This window comes from Miniopterus natalensis, chromosome 12, assembly GCF_054644295.1.
Source record: "Miniopterus natalensis isolate mMinNat1 chromosome 12, mMinNat1.hap1, whole genome shotgun sequence".
NCBI lineage: Eukaryota > Metazoa > Chordata > Mammalia > Chiroptera > Miniopteridae > Miniopterus > Miniopterus natalensis.
Genome location: NC_142092.1, coordinates 58,539,980 through 58,562,125, shown reverse-complemented (window position 1 = coordinate 58,562,125; position 22,146 = coordinate 58,539,980). Strand labels below are relative to the sequence as shown.

Sequence of the window (22,146 nt, the reverse complement as noted above, 5' to 3'; positions counted from 1 at the left end):
CAGCTCCTCAGTTTCTACAGAAGAAGCTGGGATAATGACTGGGGTAGCATAGGATATAGAGGTCATTTAGGGGGAAAGTGACATGTCCGCCATATTGAGTCTTCTATGAAATAGAATATCTCAGTTTTTTAGGTCTTCTCTAATTTCTTTTAGTGGTGTTTTATAACTTTTAGTGTATAGATTTTGCATATGTGTTTTTAATTTAAATTTTTAAAAATGTTTTGGGGTGACATTGGTTAATAGGATCGTATAGATTTCAAGTTTACATCCCCATGATACAAGATCTGTATATTGCACTGTGTGCCCACCACCCAAAGTCTATCTATATGGTGCATGTGTATTTTAAATGTATCCCATTTTTCTTTGCTAATATAAATGGTAGTTTCTTGTCAATATGTAAAATACATGTTGACTTCATAACTTTTATGACATTCCTATGTTATTAATGTTTTTTTAATTCCTTAGAATTTTTTACGTACATGATCATGTCATCTGTGAATATTGTTTTATATCTTCCTTATCAAATTGACTTTTATTTTATTTCTTGCCTTAGTGTAAAATTTAGGACCTTCAGTATAATGCTGATAGAGATGATAACATCCTTGCTTCATTCCTGCTCCTAAGGGAAATCATTCAGTTTTGTTAGCTGTACTTTTTTCTTAGATACTTTTTTTCAAGTTCAGAAAAATTCCTTTCTATATCTCATTTGCTATTCTTGGGTATCATGAATGAATGTTAAATTTGGATCTTTCAAGGATTTGTATATTTCAGTTAAAGTTCTTAGAGGCATAAAATTGTTCATAATATTTCCTTAATCAGTTTCACTCTTTATTATTTCCTTCCTTCTATTTATGTTGAGTTTAATACAGTGTTCTTGACTTGGGTGTTTTTGTTTTATTTTGTTTTGTTAACAGCCTAAAACAACATTTTTTATTATTAGGATTTATCTCACATTTTCTGTGGGTCAGGACTCTGGGCCTGGCATAGCTGGCTCTGGGGCTCTTACAAGACTGCTATCCAGGTATTGGTAGATGTTGCAGTCATCTTCTGGGAGCGAGATCTGCTTCCAGGCTCACTCAGATGGTTGTTGGCAGAATTATATACTAAGTCAAATGATTAATTATGAAGGCACAATTATGAAGATAGAATTTTTTGTAAAACACATGTTTCTATTGATTTTTAGAGAGAGAGGAAGGGAGAGGGATAGAGTGGTAGAAACACCAATGAGAGAAATGTCTTCGACTGGCTGCCTCCTGTATGCCCCTCACTGGGGAACTGGTGACCTCTTGGTTTCTGGGTGGACACTCAACTGCTGAGCCACGCTGGCCCGGCAAGATAGAATTTTTAGACTTGCATGGTCCTAGAACATTTACCTTGTGTTTACCATCATTTAGGTAGTTATTTAAGGATGCACTCCTGCAAATTTATTGTAACTAAGGAAAAGGAAGACAAGTTCAAAAAAAAGTTGAGCCAACCCAGCATAATAGTGAAAAGAAGACTCAAGTTAACAGCTGTTCTGAAGGCCTAGAAAGCATTTCTAGATTGATACGAGAGGAAAGAGGGTTTAGGAAGGAGATATTGGGAAGAAAAATAGGGACTAGAAGGAATAGTGTCATGAAGATTTGGGGATAATTGTGTGAGGAAAACAAAGGCTCAGTTAAAAATCTCATGGAAAGCAAAAATGAAAAAGGAAAATTGTGGTCTAACTATAAACCAAATTAGAATGTGTCATGATATTAAAAAACTGATCAAGTGTAGCCCTGGATGGTGTGGCTCAGTTGACTGAGCATGGTCCCATGCACCCAAAAGGTTGCTGGTTCGGTTTCCTATCAGGGCATATGCCCAGGTGGTGGGTTCAGTCCCCGATTGGGGTACGTACAAGAGGCAGCCGATGGATGTTTCTCTCTCCCTCTGTCTGTCTCTAAAAAATCAATAAAAACATTAATGAAAGGAAATTAAGACTCCATTTGATCTTGATTCTAGGACCAGTCTTTTTCAAGTGGTCCTAAAGTTGTGACATTAGACCATAGAGTAAAAAGTGAAGTATGCCAGGGTTACATTTCCTTACATAGTGATAAAAATGTAAATATTGCTTTTAACGTACAACTTTGAGTCAGCCTTTGGACAGGACATGAATGGACAAAGCCCAGAATGCTGTTGTTGCAGGGCAGAATGTAATAACCATAAAAATATAAAAGTGAAGCTGGCAGAGGGAGGGACAGAAGGAGAGAACAGATTCCTAGCATTGATAGCTTTGTCTTTCAAAATGGAGAATCAAGAAATAATGTCATACTGACAAAATAAGCAATAAAAGTATAGTATTTAAAATTCAGAGATACTGATATAAGAATTAAAATTGCTAGATATATTTCATACAGAGGACAGAAAAAAGAGGAAGTGTAAGATACATTTTAAGGTTTTCACAGTAGAGGTCAGTCAGTTTATTTTTAAAGTTGATAACTCAGCCCAGCCGGGCGTGGCTCAGTGGTTGAGCATCGACCTAGGATCCAGGTGATAGGGGTTTGATTCCTGGTCAGGGCACATGCCCGGGTTGCGGGCTCCATCCCCCAGTTGGGTGTGCAGGAGGCAGCCGACCAGTGACTCTCATCATTGATATTTCTCTCTCTCTCTCTCCCTCTCCTTTCCTCTCTCTGAAATCAATGAAAGATATATTTAAAAAATAAAGTTGATACCTCAGAAGTAGGGGTATAAGCATATTATTTGGGTTATAGGAACAACCATTAGAATAACTGATTGTTTAAAGATTGGGATATGAAGGGAGAGATTTGCTTTTAACATATGAACTGCTTTGTAATATTTGATTTGTTATATAGTATGTGTATTTGATAAAAATTAAAAATAAATTAAAAAAAACAAAATTAATTCAACAAAAAAAATAAATTTATGTACACATAGAGAACTTTTGTTCCTAGTATTATTCCCCAAAGGTAGCAATTTTATTAGTTTTTTTCCTTACCCTCCTAGTATCTTTTTATGCAAACATACATATTTTTCTTCCTTTTCTAATACAAAAGACAGCATATTTGTACTGGTCTACACTTGGATTTTTTTTCACCAAAACATAGGATATCTTCCTTAAAATCCTCCATTCTAATTTTTTTTTTAATTTATTTTTATTGATTTCAGAGAGAGGAAAGGAGAGGGAGAGAGAGAGAGAGAGAAACATCAATGATGAGAGAGTCATTGATCGGCTGCCTCCTGCACGCCTCCAACTGGGGATCGAGCCCGCAAACCGGGCCATGTGCCCTGACCAGGAATTGAACCCCATCTCCTGGATCCTAGGTCGACACTCAGCCGCTGAGCCATGCCTGGCGGGGCATCCATTCTAATTTTTTAATAGCTGCTAAATATTTTGTGGATATAGAAGTTATTTATTAGTTCCTCTTTTGATGGACTTATTTCCAGTATTATGCTGTAATAAAGTTTCTTATGAATAATTGTGGACATGTGTCATTTTATGTATATGCAGGTGTATCTGTGAAGTAGAATGCAGGCATGGAATTCTTATGTCAAAGGTGTCTCTAGGTGAATAATGACAGATTTACCTCCACTAGGGTAGTAGTATTTTGCACAGCACACCTCTTACCAAGATTGTCCTGTCAAACTCTCCCCCCCCCCCCCCCCCCGGCTTATTGTTGAGAAATGTTATCATTTTAGTTGCATTTCTTTTATGAGTGATGTATATTTTTTATGTCTTTAAGGGATATTTTTAATCCCTTTTCTTTGGAATGTTAGCTCTTACTTACTTTTCTATGGGCTGCCTTTTTCTTTTCAGGTTATAGAAGCTTTTTATAAATTAGGGAGGGAAATTTTTTGTCTACTGTGAATTGCAGATATTTTCCCTAGGGTGTGATTTGACTTGCTTATGAAACTTTCTGCCATGCCGAGGCATTTGATTTTTGGTAATTGAATTTAGTAGTCGCAGTAGTAGTAGTAGGAGCAGCAGCAGCAGTTCTGGATTTTGAGTCATAGGTTACGAAGAAATTCACTCATGTTTTCTTAATACTTATATGATTATTTTTCATATTTAGACCTTGATTTATTTGGGGTTTATCCTGGTGTGTGGTGTGAGGAATAGAGTCAACTTTGTATTTTTTCCAGATGGCTATGCAGTTGTCCAAATAACAGTTAATTTATAAAGTCCATTTTCTCTCACGTAAAATGATGGTAACTCTGCTACTTGAACCGTTGCTAATGTCGTATCATGACTTTGGGTGTAAGGCCCTCGTTACTCATATTGTCAGTTCACCTGAGATACAACACTAGACAGAGGAGGAGGGAAACTTCCTTTTTAAATAACTATCTGTTAAGTCCTTTATGTATACTTTTGCATGGAATCCTCACAACAATGCTATGAGAAGATGTTTGTATTTTTCCCACTTCACATGTGAAAACTGAGGTACAAAGATACCAAATAACTTATCCATCACATAGTAGTAGTGGAGCCAGGATTTGAATCCAGGTGTGACTCCGTAGCCTATGCCATTTAACTCATTTAACCCTACAACACTATGTTCTATCTCTGATCTTATGGAGACAGCACACAGCCTCCAGTTTTTTACTCTTTCAAATCCATTGCTAATGCAGCAGCAGCAACAGCAATGGCTGTGGAAACAGAATCTTAATTAAAGAAGTATGTCTGGATTCTAGTCTTAACCAGAGAGCTGCAAAATAAATAAAGAATTGCTTAGCCATTTGAGCTTGGCTAGTGAAGAAAATAGTTAATGTAGCAGGCTGGGACTGTCCTTAGAAAGGTTGCTTATAATCTTACAAGGTTAGCCCTTGGTTGGAATACAGTTCCTTACAATAAGAATGGCTCATTGTGCCTAGACTCTGTGTGTGAATGGTGTGGTTCATTCTTTCTGGGAGTTTGGAAATTTGGTACATGCTTGGCAGAGGGTGTCTATGTGACCAACCCCCAATAAAAACCCTGGGCAGTGAGTCTCTTAATGACCTTCTCTCCTAGACAACATTTTTACATGTTATCACAATTCATTGCTGGAGGAATTAAGTGTGTCCCATGTGGCTTCACTGGGAGAGAACTCTTGGAAGCTTACACCTGGTTTCCTCTGAATTTTCCCCCATATACCTTTCTCTTTTGCTGATTTTGCTTTGTATCCTTCCACTGTAATAAGTCTTAGAACACAACTATATGCTAAGTCCCAAGTGTGCTTTTAGAGAATTATTGAACCTGGTGTTGGTCTTTAGGCTAATTCTAGACACTGACACTAATATGTTTGTTGTGATTTGGGCAGTAGAGGATGTGTCTGTAAATGTGGTAGAGAGAGGGTGAGAATGAATGAATGTATATAGAATTTGAGAGCTCTATAACTTTGGGAGGTTAGGAGCCACAGTAGCTGAGACTAACACCAGAGGAGAGTTTCCTTCTTTACATGCAGAGGAAATACTGGTAGATTAACTGGTTTCTGCTCAGTCACTATTACAGACAGGAACTTCATTCAGCAGCTATACAGCTAGCGATGACATGTTGGAGCAATCACATCAACAGCCAAAGAGCAGTAGTAGTTGAAGAAAATCAACCTTTTAGACTAAGCTAGCACTCTTGAGATTTTAGAATTTGTCATTCAAGAAAGGACTCTTGCTTAAGAAAATAAGACATTTTTCTGAGAAGTTGTATAACAGTTTGGGGTGAAAGAAGAAATAGCCAGATGAATAATTAGTCAGAGGTTTCAACACCTTTCTCAATTATTGATAGAATAAATAGACAGAACATCAACATTCTGTTCACCAGTACTGCTCCCCTCCAGACTAAAAAAAAATGTATTTTATTATCCTGCTGGCTATCAGTATACAAGAAGTTCTTTTAAAAGGAAACTTTGCATATCATAATATTAGACCAATTTTGCAGGATACAAAACCTATGATGTTACTATAACCTAATACTCTAGGTCAAACAGGTGATAAGTGATGGAGCTAAATTCAAACAAAGGTTTGTTTCCAAAGACCATACTCTATTTTTTATACCCTGGTGTTTCTGTTGGCTTTAGGAAAATTAATATTCCAGACAGTATTTGGTTAATAAGCCCAATTGTTTTTGGAAGTTGATTTGTTCTAGGACAGATAGTATACCATTTTAATAGAATTAGAGATGGAAGCATATTTTTCAGGGTGCTAAAGCAATAAAGTATATTTGTGGTTTCACTAAGATGAAAAGGAAGTTAGAATACAACTCTGTTTTTGTGATGCACTGAAATCTCATCTATCGGGCTCATTACTATTCACTCTGGTTTCTTAATGCTCTTTCTTGAACTAAAGAAATAAGAAAACTAGCTTAAGTTCATACAGTGTAACTATTATAAAATTCATAGATGCTTGGAGATCACTAAATGATGCAAAAGAAATTTTAAATTAAAAATTTTGTTAACACTTTGGGATGATAATACGTTCAGTAATGGTCAGTAGTAGAAGTGACCAAAAATCCTCATGAAATGTATTTGATTGAAAGACCTGGCTATGGAAGAGAAAAATGTTGGCAAAATTTTTAAAGTTCATTATTTTTGAAAATGAAAATAGCCCCTTTTTGTCTGATTAATTAATATTTAAACATGACAGATAAAAAAAGTAAAAGCCAGATATAATGATCCGTTTTAACATTTAGGTGAATTTTTTTTAGACCCTTTATATGCTTATAATATATGTGCATCTTTATTATTTATTTTTACAAAAGTGAAAAATGTTATAATTAATATATATGGCTTCAAAATGAACAGTGTTTTGCAAATTTATATCCAGGTTGATAAGTATGGTGCTTCATCATTTTAATAACCACCTGGTATTTCATTGCATGGATATTTATAACTCATTTAACTAGTCTGTTAGTATAAAAACAGTGATGGTTTAATGTTTTGGCAGGTTAGTGTAGCTATTAAAAGCATGGACTCTGAAATTGGCCTTCATGGGTTTGAATCCTAACTCCAACTCTGTATTTGTAGTGTGATTTGTATAAGTTACTTATTTAGCTCATTTGTCCCTTTGTTTCCTCATTCGAAAAATATTAAGTTTTACTTATGAATGTGAGGAGAGGGAAGTTCCAGTGATTCGCTTAAAAAATCTTACAAGTGTAAGTGTGTATTTTAGAAAATAGCTGTCAGTGTAAATATTACTACTAGGCCAGAAAATTATTAAGCATGACAACCCAAACCCAGACCTTTGTTACTTTTACAAGGCAGAGCTATGCCTTCCAGAATCCAGATGATCACAAGACTCCTTCATTAGAAATAGTATATAAAGTTCTGTGGTTTCAAAGTTACATGCTAATGTTCCATTAGTTATCAACTTGAGAGGGAAAAAACTGGTTGAAAGAGGCTCAGAACTTAAACTGCAGAGACGAAAAGGATAGAATTAGGTTTTTAATGAATGGGATGTGAGACGTGTTTTGAACCAACATTAGTTACATACTAGTATTCAGTGCTTAGAATTTTGTGAAGATATTTCATTGATTCTGAGACTCACTTTTTTTTTTATATATATTAACATGTTTGACATCAGGGTGCATCCTAAAGTTGATACGGTGTGATAATTTAATTGGCAGCACTCTTTCTTTCTAAGATCAGCGATATTCAACCTGTTTCATCTCATGGCACACATAAACTAATTACTAAAATTCTGTGGCGCATCAAAAATATCTTTTGCCTGATCTGACAAAAAAAAAATAGGTATAATTTTTTTTAAAAGGAATAGTTTATTGATTTTTAGAGAGAGAGGAAGGGAGAAGAGAGAGACCATCAATGTGAGGGTGCAACATGGATCTACTGCCTCCTGCATGCCCCTTACCGGGGATCGAGCCCACAGCCATGTGCCCTGAGTGGGAATCGGAAATCGAACCAGCAATCCTTTGGAACTCTTTGATTCGTTCACACTGGAAGGCTATTGCTGTGTTGGCTGTTGTCATTTTTGTTTTGTTTTTGACAGTCTAAAGGAAAGGAAAAGAGGTCAGTGCCCCTGAGTAAATAGTCAGGTATTGCATGTTTGGTTTTTCTGGGTTTTTGAAAAGTATTTTTTTATTGATTTCAGAGAGAGAGGAAGGGAAGGGAAGGGAAGAGAGAAACATCAATGATAAGTGAGTCATTGATCGGCTGCCTCCTGCACACCCCCTGCTGGGGATGGAGTCTGCAACCCAGGCATGTGCCCTGACCGGAAATCAAACTTCGATCTGCTGGATCCTAAGTAGATGCTCAACCACTGAGCCACACTAGCCAGCCAGATATTGCATGTTTTAAAAATTCTGCGGCACAGCAGTGACTCTTGCAGCACATCTGTTGAACATCACTGTTCTAGATGTTAGATTGTTACGGCTCTTAATAATCGAAGGCTTCTTAGATTACGTGAAATATGTATGATAAAGTGCATAGAATAATAGTACCTGGCACATTCTAAGCAATCGGTAAGTATTAGCTATCTTTGTATTTTGTTGATTTTGTTCTTGTAAAGGATGATTACATATGTATATCTTTATATCCAGTCTTAATATAAAATGATATCTACATGTGGCATAAAGGGGTCAGAGGTTTGGCATTAACATATTGAGGGGAGATGAAACAGGTATCTGGGGTGAAAAATAAACCATTTACCCTAAAAATAAGCTGTTAAATAAATAAACCAACAATTGTACCATTTACGCTCTCTGACCTATGTCAAATAATATAGTCTCTGTGATGCTTAATTTCTTTGAGGAATAATAATACCTGCTTTGCAGAATTTTGAGAATTAGATAATATGTATAAAAACTTTAAAATACCTGTGGACTGGCTATTAGACAATTGGACAAGAATATTTCACATTGAAAGCTTTTGGGGACAACCAGGACATCCTTGACTTCTTTCTCTCTCCCACTCACATCTAAGTCAATAACAAATCTTTTTAAGTATATACAAAATCCAACTACTCTCCACAGTAACTGCCACTCCTTTTGCCCCTCATCTGGATTATCATCATGGTTTCCTTACTGGAGTCTGTGCTTTCCTACTTGGAAAGGAATATTCTCAATAGAACAACCAAACTGATCCTTTAGAAAGTAAATCAGATCATGTCACTCCTGTTAAAAATTCTGTGTTCCTTATTTCACCCAGTAACAGTTTTTAGAATGGCCTTTAAGGCACACCACATACTGTAACATGCCGTCCCAATCTCTTCAGTTCTTTTCTCCCCTTGCTTACTTCTTTTGGTCACAATTGCTTCCTCACTGTTTTCTGGGACATGAAAGACATTCTACCTCAGTTTCCTCTACCAACAGTATTCTTCCCTCAGCTATCTACATAGCTTTGTACCATCTTTGAGACTTTGCTTCAATGTCACTTTCTCTTAAATCTTTCCTTGACTATCTACTTAAAATCATAATTCTCTTTATCCCTGGCAGCTCCTTATCTCACTTTTTAAAAGCACTTATGACTTTAAAACATACTACATGATTTTCTTTATTATTTTTTCTTTTGTAAAATTGTAGACTCCATAAAATAAAGGCAGGGATTTTTTGTTTTTTCACTAGGATTTTCTCCATTGGTTAAAGACCAGACTTTTAGTTTGGTGCTCAGTGAATATTTGTTTGGTTTGTTGAATGAATGAATGAATGAATGAATGAATATTATTGCTATGACAGGTATACATATTGAATTCATATATGGGTTATGCCTATATAGTAGGAACTAATTGAATATTCAACTGAATGGCATTTTGGTTGGATGTCGTGAATTAGAAGGCTTTTGAAGGAATTTAATAGTCATTAAAAAAAGTATTAAAGTTTTATTGCTAGGATGCCCGCATAAAATGAAACCGTCAAAATCATTTCATTGAAATTATATCAATAGAGGATTTTAAACATCACCACCCCTGTGCATTTGAAGAATTTTCCTCATCTTTAACTACCACCCTTTTTATTCTCACGTCCTAAAATCTCAGTGGTGGTAGCCTTGGAAAGGAAAATGTTTCAAGTGAACAACTTGATAACTATTCTTTTTTATGGGAGGGGTGGGTAACTGTTCTCTAGGAAATATGTTTCGGGATAATCACTCATTTAGCAGATGTAGTGTTGATGGGGACCACAGTGTTTGTGGGGACATTATCTCCAAGTCATTTGTGAGGGTAGAGTTACCAATACCCACTGCCTTTGGGATTTGGATGTGTTTAGAGTAGTAGTAATAGGCTGTGAAAGGATGAATATTAACAAAAGGCTGAAAGTTACAAAACAAACAGACTTGAAGTTACCGCATCCTGCCTTCCAATCTGAAACCCTCACTCATTTTACTCCCTTAGCTTTATGGTTATTCATTTTTTAAGCAAAAAAAAAAAATTAAAAACCCTTTTGAACATAAATTACAGGGGAAACCTTCTAGTAGGTTCTGTGAAGGGGTATATAAAGGGGAGTAGTTAGGAGGCTATAATCAACAAGTGCGTGTAGCGTGGTGAGGCTGCGTTAACACCACGTTTACTTCTGTTTATGGAAAACAGTAGCAGCGTGATGAACATGAGTTTTCTGTTCTGAGAAGTGTTCACAAAGGATCACTAGGCCATCTGCTAGAATAAGAGAGGGGACTGACTACCTTGGTTTCAAGGTAGAACTTGGATATTAATTTTAGTACTTAAGATTCTCTTATTTTTAAAAAAAAGATAGTTCTCGGATCATGGAAAATTGTGAAGTTTTTTTGATAATCTCTTTTATGCTTATAGTGTCTCGATAGACTAAAACAAATGACCTTTTTCTTGATTTTCATGTCCATTTTAGGTATGATCTGAAGTTTACCCATGAGTAAATGGTTTATTTTCAGAATCTTCCTTACAGGTTGTTTTAGTGACTATTTCTTAACTGTGGATTGCCTTTTATCATATTAATAATCTCACTTTGATGCTAAATAAGATCACTTCCCATCAAATTTGATAATGAAACACTTTATTTGTGCTGCATAATTACAGTATTTCTTTGCTTTGTTGGCCCTGTCTATTTAATTATTCTTCAGCAGGAGAGAGCTTCAATAATTGATACTTGAGGCTGTGAAGCTGATTGGTGTGTTGACTTAGCCAGAGAGCTAACAAGTCCACAAAACAACTGCTGTACTTTTGTAAATTTACTATGTGTTTCTAAGGAGACTGTTGATCCAGCATTGTTCATGCATTCCCCCCTCATCCCCATCCCCATCCCATGATGTCTTTATTATTTGGCTTGTTAAAACCTTTTATATAATGGTAATTTGTTGACCTGTGGTACAGAGCCTTTTTTCCCTCTCCCTTTTTAACGGTTTCCTTCTGTAGGTCATCTACAGTCACTCATCCAAACAATCCTTTCACTTATTTTTTTAATGTCGTCATTCTACTTATCTTGCATCTCTTAAACCATAATCTCTTGTAGCAGTCAGACTTGTGAGAGAGGTACTCAACTTTACCTAGATCTGCATTGCTCTTTCTTTACTATAATGGAAAATTACTTTTCAGACACTTAGTTTATAAATATTAAATATAATTTCAAAAATATTTTTTGTTTTGTACAGAAGTAGTCTAATTACAGGTAATGTGTTTTCAGGAGAATTTATGTCTAGGAAAGAAAAGTTTTTTTAAAAGAAGGGAAATGTTTAAAGTAATACAGAACCAATTGTGTTTTTCTCAGCTTTTACAGAGCTTTACAGAGTAATATGATTCTTGGTATTTGAGCTTTATAATATTAAAAAAAACTGTATTTTCTGTACTTTGAAAATGAATTCTTGGGGGAAAGGCTTGGGCAATAAATTGTGATGATCAGAATGTTTTTTAGGACTACATTTTCAAATGTAGGCTTTTGCTCTTTTTGTCTTTTGTTTATCATATCCTGAAATTATTAGGATCAAAAAGTATCATATTACTTGAGAGATGTAGTATTTATTCTATATGATGAATGGTAAACCCCATCTCTAATATAAAATAGAATTGCCAGATATGAAACTTTAGGATTAAATATTTTAATTTTTTTATGCAATAAGGCAGTAAAAGTAAAAATAGCCGTGCTAACACTTCACACACTACTGTAGGATTTGCCTTACTTATACATTATTTTAGGCATATTCTTTTTTAAATATATCTTTTATTGATTTCAGAGAGAGGAAAGGAGAGGGAGAGAGAGATAGAAACATCAATGATGAGAGAGTCATTGATGGAGCCCACAACCGGGGCATGTGCCCTGACTGGGAATCGAACCCCTATCACCTGGATCCTAGGTCGACGCTCAATTGCTGAGCCACGCCCAGCTGGGCTAGGCATATTCTTTTTTAAAAGAGCTCTTTTACTATTGAAAGATCTAGTGGAATTGTCAGACTTACATGGGGTTTTATTTTGAAGACTCTGCCGTGTTCACCATTTCTTTATTATGATAGTTTGTATTTTGTGTGGATACGTTAAATGTGACAATTAAGATGTTGCGTTACTTTATTTAAGATGCCATATAAATGTAAGTTAAATTTTCTGTGTTTTTCTATGTTTAAATATTTGATCATATTTTTAGATTAAGTTTTTCCTGTACAGTTAGAAGTCAAAATGGTAATTTAAAGGTGAAGAATAACTTTTTAAAAATCTGTTAAATGAATCGTTTTCTTATATTTTCTTTATTGATTTAACGTTTAACCATGAGAGGAATTAGGCTGTCTGCAAAATTAGGGGACACAGTTCACAAAAGACTACCCTCACTTCTGACACCAATTGTGTTTTCAGGGAGGTTTCCAAAAACACCTTCCGGTCCCATCATTTGCTAAAATGACTTACAGAACTCACTGAAAGCTGTTATACTTATGGTAACTAGTTATTACAAGGTAAGGATACAGATTCAAATCAGCCAAGGGAAGAAACACATAGGACAGAGTCTGGGGAAGTGCCCAACACAGAGCTTCCTTTGTCCTCTCCCCTCGGAGACGGTTACCTCCCAGCATTAATGGAGCATCGTCAAACTGGGAGGCTCACCTTTGCTTTGGTCATTACATTTTTTTATTGAGGTGGCTCTTTTATGTAGGCATAATTGATTGTCCTTGAAGCTGATCTCAGTCTTCAGTCTCTAGCCTCTCCAGGTGTGCCCCAAAGCCCCTACCCTAAACTACACTGTTGGTCTTTTTGGTATGGCCAGCCTTCAACTCACCCTCAGACTGGTGATCCAAAGCCCTCATATTAAAAAAAGACACTTCTCTCAGGCATGACCTTCCAGGGACTTAAGAGTTCATCTCCTAGAAGGAAACGACAGAAGACTTCTCTTTGGGAAAGGTTAAATCCTTTCCTATATAAGCTGTGAGCCAAACTCTTGAGTAATATTAAAATGAGGTGGTCATGCGCTAATTCTAATGCTATTTGAAAGACCTCTATGGAAATAAATGCTTCTTAGCAGTCACTTGTAGTGTAGTGGTAACTTGAAGTTACTCTACATCAAGTAGGAATTTGAGATTTCTTGCGGTTTTACCTTCGACATAAAAAGGAAGAATTGTTTATTTCATTTCTGAATATTCTATGGATAAAATGCGAAGTATAGAAAATGCTATATTCTAAAAGAATTAATGCAGCATAATTTATGATAACAATAAATTGCAAGTAATGCCAATATTTAATAATAGGGGGATAGTTAAGTATGTCATTATAGATTTTTAAGAATCCATTAAAAATAATTATAATGAAGACTAATAACATGTCAAAAGCTTATCAGTTAAAAGGGTTACAGAGAGGAGCATAGATTCATATTATAACATAAAGTACATATTAAGATAAAAGTGAATTATCAAAATGAAAAACAATCTATTTAACATCAACAGATTTATTTTGAGGTAATTGAATAAGTATACAAAGATTCTTTAAAAAAAGGATGGTTATAGGGGAAATGTTGTCTTTTTCCACTAAACAGATCTCATCAGGAAAAATTCTAATGCCCAAGCAGATACATGCTTTATTCTTTCTCATTTTCAAAGGTTAATTATAAATGGGACTTTATTAAATCTCCTATGCAATCCTATACAAAAAGGGTTCCAACTCTAGTTATTAGATATGGATACATATCATAAGAGGTTGTTACATAAAATGTGAAAATTGTTGCTTTCAGGTTTTAAGCATGTTTTATTTCAAAATCAAGTCTTACTAATTTATCTGAGAGAAGGAAATTTTCTTTTTGTTAGGATTGGGAGATGGTATTTTTTTTAACTTTGGAAATTTTTCTTTATTGAAAGAATGATATCTTTCACCTTTATTGGACAGGAGAGTGCTGTCTAATACTAAATACATTGCATACATGTAACTTGGCATATATAGCTTTTGGAAAGGACTAAGTAGTTAATCATTAGTATTTATTTGCCAATGTTTAATGAGACCTATGTATTAGAAATATTAATCCTCAGAGCAACCCATGCGGATGGGTGCCATTATGATCCTCGTTTTACAGATGAGCAAACAACCTTAGAGAGGTTAAAGAATGTGTAGTGTCATACAAAGGTAAGGTAAGTTTGTGGAGCCTGTCTAGACCTGTATCTGGTCTATTCTAGAAGACTACATTTTAAACCACGTTACTATTATGCCTCTGTGTCCATTGCAGCATCTGTACTATGTATAATAGTTCTCAACTGCCTACACATTAGATCTGGGAACTGGAAGAATATAATGAAGTATCAGGCACAGTAATAGACCTCCAAGTAGCTGAGGAAAAAGCTTCGTGTACATATTTGACTAAATGTGTGATATTGATAGTTACACGTAAGAAGAATATATTACGTGAAGTGTGCTAAAATCCTAGAACCATACGCATTTTAATTTTTAAAAACAATCAAAATAATTAAGTTCAATCTCCTCACTTTTAGGATAGAAAAATGGTCGAGATTGTGGTATTATTTATCTGTCACCAGTAGATAGGACTGGATTTGTAGGGAAGGTATAGTTTTTGAGGCAGGAATATCAAATTTTAAAGGCAGGAATAAATGTGATGTATTTGGGGAAATTATAGGACAGGAGTCTTACTGTGAGTAGGCGGTCCAGATTAGAAAGAGCTTTTCATTGGCATCACATTACTCTTGATTTAGTAAGCAGCAAGAAATAATTTCATGTTAATGGCTGGCTGGAGATTTTTTTGTTAGGAAACTAGGTACAAAGTTCATTGAATGAGATAGAAACAGAAAGAACCATAAGTCACTCAGTTTTCTCCTCAAATTGAAACTGAAATGGCATGTATGTGTTAACCAGACTAAAATCAACTTTTTGTATTTGACACCTCTAGAAGCCTTTTAGACAATCTCATGTGCCTCTGTGAAAGTGCTTTCTCAAAAATTTGTTGTTCCTAGCCTTTTGATGTTGAAATTATAGGGTGCAAGTTGGTTCCTTAGAGCAGGTAACTCCTTTGGATGGTGGAAAGGTGTTTGCACTTTGGGCTCTCATCCTTTTCATCCTCTTGGAAATGCCTGCCTTCATGACACTGTGTCATAGTTTCTCACCACTCCATCTTTAACTCCTTGGTAGAATTCTCATTTGCCTCCCCCCTAAGTTGTTGTATCCCTTTGTATTTTATTTAAGAGAGGCTATTACATTTTCTTCCAATTTTTCTTTTAATTTTATGGATTATTTGCTCATAATTTAGAGTTGTGTAATTTTTCTGATGTATGTTGTCAGCCTTTTGATCTTTCCCTCCTTTTCCTTACATACAGATTCCCTTCCATCAGGAACTCATGTTGTTTTTTCTGAATGTTGCTTGTCTTTGAAGGGATGTCTTCTGGACCACCATTGCATAGAAGGATAGTGAGAGATGATAGTGTGAGACAGGGATGAGCTCTGAGAATGAGCTTTGGTATTTGACAGCTTGACCAATCTTACCTGCTCTTGAGGGTTGAGCACAAGTGATGGTAATGACTGTTCTAGGGCCAGCAAGAAGTCTCTCAAGTCAGTAGGAATCCTCTCACAGCTTACTTGATTTCTTTCTCTTGTCCCAAGCTGTCTCTGTAAACTTCTCATAAAAGATAAAAGAATCAAAGGGAATAATTTCTAGATGTGTAGTACAGGAATTGTTTAAATATTTGTTCTTAAAAATTGACCAAGTTAAACAAACAGTAATATTTTAAATAGATTAGTTTTAACTTTGTGCACAGTATTTATTGTCCTTAAATGTAAACTTAAATCTTGGTAATAGGCCTTAGGATTACAATGAAAAGTCTGTCTGACCTTGTCTTTTGGCGTTAACCATTCAGGTTTGGAATTGGTCAGAACTCTCACCTGAAAAACAGAGTATTTATTTAAATAGTAGTTGTTTAAGAAATAGTACACATTAAAGGTCATTTTGAAGATTAATGAAGAAATCACTGAATAAAAGGAGTTGGCCAGTATAGAAATAAATTACATCTTTGTGTTCAACCTAAAAAAGGTATCAAAAAACCAGAATTCTCACGGAGTCCAGCACAAAATATTTGCATGCAAATATATTACAAAAACTTAAAATGCTAAATATACTTAATATACTAAGTGTACTTAAAAATATACTACAAAAACAATGTCAGGATGCAGCTCCTAAATATGGTTTCTGGTATTTCAGATATAACATGTCAGAGGATTGGGTTTAATAAAAAAAGTTCAGGATTATGCTCCCAATTCTGTGATGGCAGTTCTCTTTTTTGATAAATGTCATGTAGATTTTCAGTAATTTTTCTTTACTATAAAGTTCACTTCCAGCCTTTTAGCTTTTATGATTCTTGAGGACTTCCCCTTAAATGCCTTGATGCTGGGGCGAAGTAATACTGACTTTTATATTTTTAGTAGTAAATATGGATCGTTATTTGAGACTTGTTTTATTAACAGAATATTGCTCTTGCTTTTCAGCGGGGATCTGATGAGCTTCTTTCTTCTGGCATCATTAACGGACCTTTTACCATGAACAATTCTACTCCTTCTACAGGTGTGTATGGTGAGTTTTCATTTTTTTCCAAAATCTGAATGTCTTCTTTCCATGGGTTTCCAAAAAAAATTTTTTTACAGGGTTTTTATATTGCTCATCTTATAACCATATGTTGAAGTGCCACTGTATGTAACCACTAAAATTTATTGCAGTAAAGTTACAATTTTCTTAAATTTTAAGGATTAATTTGGATTTAATTTGATAATTCCTTTTTAGTTTGATGTTCTGTGTGTTACACAGTTGTGACAAAACTATCAATAAGTTGATGACCCTGAACAATTGAGTAAAGAACTGGACTCAAACTCTTGTAGTATTGAGGATGCCGGATTTAGAGTAGTAGAAGTATTAAAATTTTAAGATGACATGATTTTTAAAAATTGAAACATAAGTCACATTCCATAGGATACCACTTTATTTTAAAATATTTTTGAAATTTGGAGACTATAAAACGAGTTGGGGAAGTGTAGCACTGGAGGGAGAGTGAGCAGTTAAGAGGCTGTTTATACTGTAGCAGTAGTAGTTTAGCAATTGTAACGAAGAGAATTAGAGAACTGGCAGAAGGTGAAGTTGATAGTTACTGGTGATTACTTTTGGTGATTAATGTTTGAATAAGAGATTCCATTGATGATTTCCAGATTTAGAACTTGGAAAATTGAATAGATGGTGGTGCCACTCATTTATTTTAAAAAACGTAAGGAGAACAGAATTATTAGACTACACAGCAGGTTTAGGTTTTTATATATTGAGTTTGAGTTCCTCTGGAATATCCAGATGGAAGTGTCAGGTAGACAGTGAGTTCTTCTGGTCTCAACATTATGAGAGAAATTTGGAAGTGAATATCATACACAGTTGACAGCTGAAGCTGTTACCAGTGGAATTAAAGGACCAGAATTCCCAGACACAACTGGAGATGAGGCTCTTGGGGCGCCGCTGAAAGAAGCATTTTCAGAAGCCCCCACAGGGGGATAGAATGTGGAAGAAGGCTTTATTTGCATAAAGTTACATTTCTTGGGCTCCAAAGCCCCCTGCCCCTTAAGCCAGTCCTGGAAGAGGGGCAGCTTTGAGTTCAGCAGAGTCAGAAACAGGGCCAGTGTCCAGAGTTTTGTTCCATGTTGTTCAGCATTCAGGACAGATTAAGGTCCATCAGCCCATGTGTGGAGTCTAACATGGCCATACACCATGTGGGCAGAGGGGAGAGCAGCCCCCTACAGCAGGAGTCCCAAGGGGGCTAGCGTGTGAGAGCCAAGGGAGAGGAAGGGCTGAACTTCCTTTGTTTGGAAGTTTATATACTTAAATTTCTCAAGCTTGCAGCGGCCAATTACCTGTTTTCAGGCAGGTAGCCTCCCATGTCACTCAGACCTTACTGGGCATGCGTCTAAATTGCCTTTATTTAATCCCTTCCCCCATCAGTCAGCCCAGAATAAAGTTGGAGAATGTTAAATGCAGCTTTTTGATAAAGCTGTGTAAATGGCATGCCTATATCTTTTGGTCTCCCCTTTCACTCCTTTCCTATTAAATAATAACCAGATTATTACAGTGGTATCAAAGCCATGAGAGTGAAGAGTCTCAGAAAAGGTGAGATTTTTACCTAATGTGTTTGGAGTTACAGGGAGTTAGGGAAAGAGTGGACCTCATTTTCCAGGCCCTGAGCTACATGGCATTTTGGAGAGTGAACAGCCTTTATGTGAGGACTCTATGAGAGAGGTAGTCCAGGTTCAGTTAAGGCAAAAGATGAAAAAAAAAGTGAATTAAAAATATATGGGAATTGGTCAACCATGGTACATTGCTCTGGAAGACTAAGTGGAAAGATTTTGTAGGCAGTGCAACAGCAGGGGATTTGTGTATGTGGAAGTATGGACCAGGTAATATGGGCATGAGACTAATACAACTTTCTCAAACTTGAGCTGGCATCAGAATCACCTGGAGGGCTAAATAGAGCTTGATTGCTGAGTCCATCCCTAGAATTTCTAATTCAGTAGATCAAGGGTGAGTCCTGAGAATTTGCATTTGTGCAAGTTCCCGGGTAAAGGTGATACTGCCATTTGAGGAACCATACTCTGAGAACTACTGGATAAAAGAAATGCTATAATATGAAGTTCTTAAACCTGATTGTCCTTTTAATCTGGTAGGCTTTTAAAAAATTTTTCTACCCTTACTCCCCAGAGTTATAGTACATGTAGGGTAGGGCCCATATGTTGTTATTTTAAAAATTGAGGTCGGTCAGTTTGTTTGGTCTTGGTTGATTACTTAGGAAAAGAAAGAAGTATGAAATATGAGTTTTAACAGGCAGCAGCAGTTATTGTTTTTATATTTTGAATTTCTTCTTGTATCCCATTTCCTAAGTTCATTGTTTCTCTTCCTGAAGCACGTCCTCTTTAATAGCTATTTCAGCAAAGCTCTGTAAATGTTCACCTCTCACACTGACTAAAAATGTTCATTTCACTATCACTATTGAATGATAGTTAGCTATTTAGAATTCTAGGTTGATAGTTATTTTCTCTCAGCACTTTGAACGTATGATTTTATTCTTTTGGCTTCTGTTATTGAGAAGTCTATTGTCAATCTGGGTTATTACTTTGTAGATAGTGTTACTTCTCTGTAGTTATTCTTAATATTTTCTCTTTATTTTCTGTGGTTTCACTATGCCTAGGTATGGATCATTAAAATAGCTTGGGAAGCTTAGAAGAAAATACAGATGCCTTGACTTATCCCACACCAATCTCTGCAGGGACCGGGAGTAGGGTGGGTCTAGGCACTGTTTTTTATTTGTTTTTAAGGCTTCTTAGGTGATACGTCTATAATGCGTGCAACCAGGGTTGAGGACCATTGTTGGAGACTAATTGCCTCCTTCTGGAATTCCACTTATACATATATAGTACCACCTCAATCAGTCCTGCATTTGTTTTGACATCATATTTATTTTCATCTCTTTCTTCTTAGGTCTTGTATTTGGTATAATTTCCTTTTATTAAAATGGTTTTCTGATTTACTCATCTGTTCATCTTTGTCTAATGTGCTGTTTAATCCTTGTATTGAATATTTGATTCCAAGACTTGTATTTTTCATTTCTTTGTTTTCTATTTGATTCGTTTTTAAAGCTTACATAGTTGTTTTTAAAAATAGTATCCTGTTCTTATGATTTCTATTTTCCACCCTAATTCTTTAATCATTTAAAATGAAGTCTTTATAGCCTCACATTTTACAATTACAGAGTTCTTGGGGTTCTAAAATTCTTATTTTTGTATCTGCTAATATTTGGTTATGGTATATTATTTTTCCTTGTGCAGATTCATAATATTTGGTTGTGAGATAATCTTTGGCTGAATTGTTTTTTCTTTGAGAACCTCCAGGGTAGTTTTGTATTTGCACTACTAGACTTTCTAGGGTATCACTAGGTGCTAACATGTTCTAATATATGTGTTAATTTATTGCCTTGGGGATTCCTATACAAGAAGGGAAGAAAAAAAGTCAAACATTCACCATTTTTCCATCAAAATCCCTGAACAGAGATTGGCTTCCTTGTTACATACCTCTGGTAGATGGCAGTTTTTTAATTTACCTTTCGCTGAGAGGCTTGGCTATTGACACCTGAAAAAAAATTTTTTTTTAACCCCGGGGTTCTCTATACATTAAAAATATTTTTGTAATACTTGCAATTCTCTAAAAGCTGGCTACTTATGCTGTTCGTTTGGCTGCCAGGCTGCTGGTTGGTGGAAAATGTGGGAATTATTGGCCAGGTGCACATAAAATACAATTTTATTTATTGCCATTCCGTTTTATGTCTTGTAGTAAATCCATAAGCTGTGAATTCTAAATTAATTTAACTTGCAAAGTTCCTTCATGTGTAAACAGTAAAATGACAGGTGTTAATATGTTGATTCTGTTAATAGAACTTTGCCAACAGTTAAATTTTCTAAGTTTTATCATCATATGCTAACACTAGAAAATCAGTTATTATCTAAGAATGGTTTAATATTGAATCCTTTCAGTAGAATCCCAATAAAGTCTTTGGGAAGTCATTCTATCAAAAGTGAAATATCTGACACTAATGAAAATTCAGTGTAAATAGCTTAGCATTAAAGATAAGGCTTTTTTTGGAGTTAATAATACAAATATAAATTTTGATGTAGCGCAGTGTCATGGTAAAAATATGATAGAAGAATTGGGAGCTATCGGCTATTTGTGTCCCATTGCACTATTTTTTTTTTTTAATCAAAGGCTCTGTATGTTGTCTGTGAAAAAGTTGGGGAAGATTCATTCTCTCACTGGTTGACTTTCAGTTTTAACCACTGTACTTGTGATTTATAAATTATTAGATGAGACTATGGCAAAAACTGGAAGTTAAAAAACATTGGATTCTCCTATGCCTATTCTAGCTTATTTCAATGCAACTATTAATAATAATTTTTTCAAAAGCGAGGATGATAAACTGTACAGGATACTGGAACAATGGTGCCAAATTGTCCCAGGCAAACTGGGAAGTATGGTAGTCCTAGTAGGTATTAGTTATTAATATTTCTTTTAAAATATCTTTTAGCTTATTATGGATATCTTCCATATGAACTATAAATTATTTCATCTAGTTCTAAAGCAAATAATTCCTCATTCCACAATATTTCCCCACAAAAATGTAGGAATTCTGATTATAATTATATTAAATTTGTATGTTAATGTTAAATTGGAATCTTTTTGTGGTATTGTCTTTCCATCTGGGAACATGATGTGTTTTTAGGTCTTATTTTATGTCCTTTGATAGTTATGAAAATGTTTTACACTTTTCTTCATAAATTATGTGCTTTTCCTCTTAAATGTGAGGAATTTTGGCAGAGACTATTTATTATGTACCCCAATACTTTTGTTTCATTTTTCTTAAGTAACAGAGCCCTAATTTTTATCTGGGTACATTACTACCAGGATTAGATGACTGCTTTTCCAGTCTTCCTTATTGCTAGGTGTGGTCATGTGATTAAGTCCTGGCTAATGAGATATAAATAGAAATGTTACTTTGGGGGCATCTCTACATAGTTACATTTTTTTCTTTTATCCTGCTGCCTGTAGGAGTTCCAGCTTCCATTTTAGATAAAGAGGATGAGGGTTGTACCCTAACAGGAAGACAGTTAGAGCCTGAGTCACTGATAATTCTGTATGTCACCATTCCAGATCTTGAATTTCTACATTTTGACTTTTTACATGAGTGAGAAATTAACCTTTTTCTTAAGTAGCTGTTGTTTCAAATATATTATTATTATAAG

General features: G+C 35.3%; 1 protein-coding gene across 8 annotated transcripts in view; it reads left to right on the top strand.

Annotated features, from left to right (window-relative positions):
• Nucleotides 1-22,146, top strand: part of PTBP3 (polypyrimidine tract binding protein 3) — a 75,112-nt gene that overhangs the window by 6,451 nt on the left and 46,515 nt on the right. For 4 of the 8 annotated variants that reach the window (XM_087822839.1, XM_087822836.1, XM_087822838.1 and 1 more), the window contains one exon: nucleotides 16,819-16,903. In XM_087822839.1, coding sequence (XP_087678965.1) covers nucleotides 16,870-16,903 — 34 coding nt within the window. In that variant the 5' untranslated portion in view covers nucleotides 16,819-16,869. Of the gene's footprint in view, nucleotides 1-16,816; nucleotides 16,904-22,146 lie in introns of those variants that run through there. The other 4 variants (XM_087822840.1, XM_087822837.1, XM_087822842.1 and 1 more) reach the window with 2 other exon arrangements.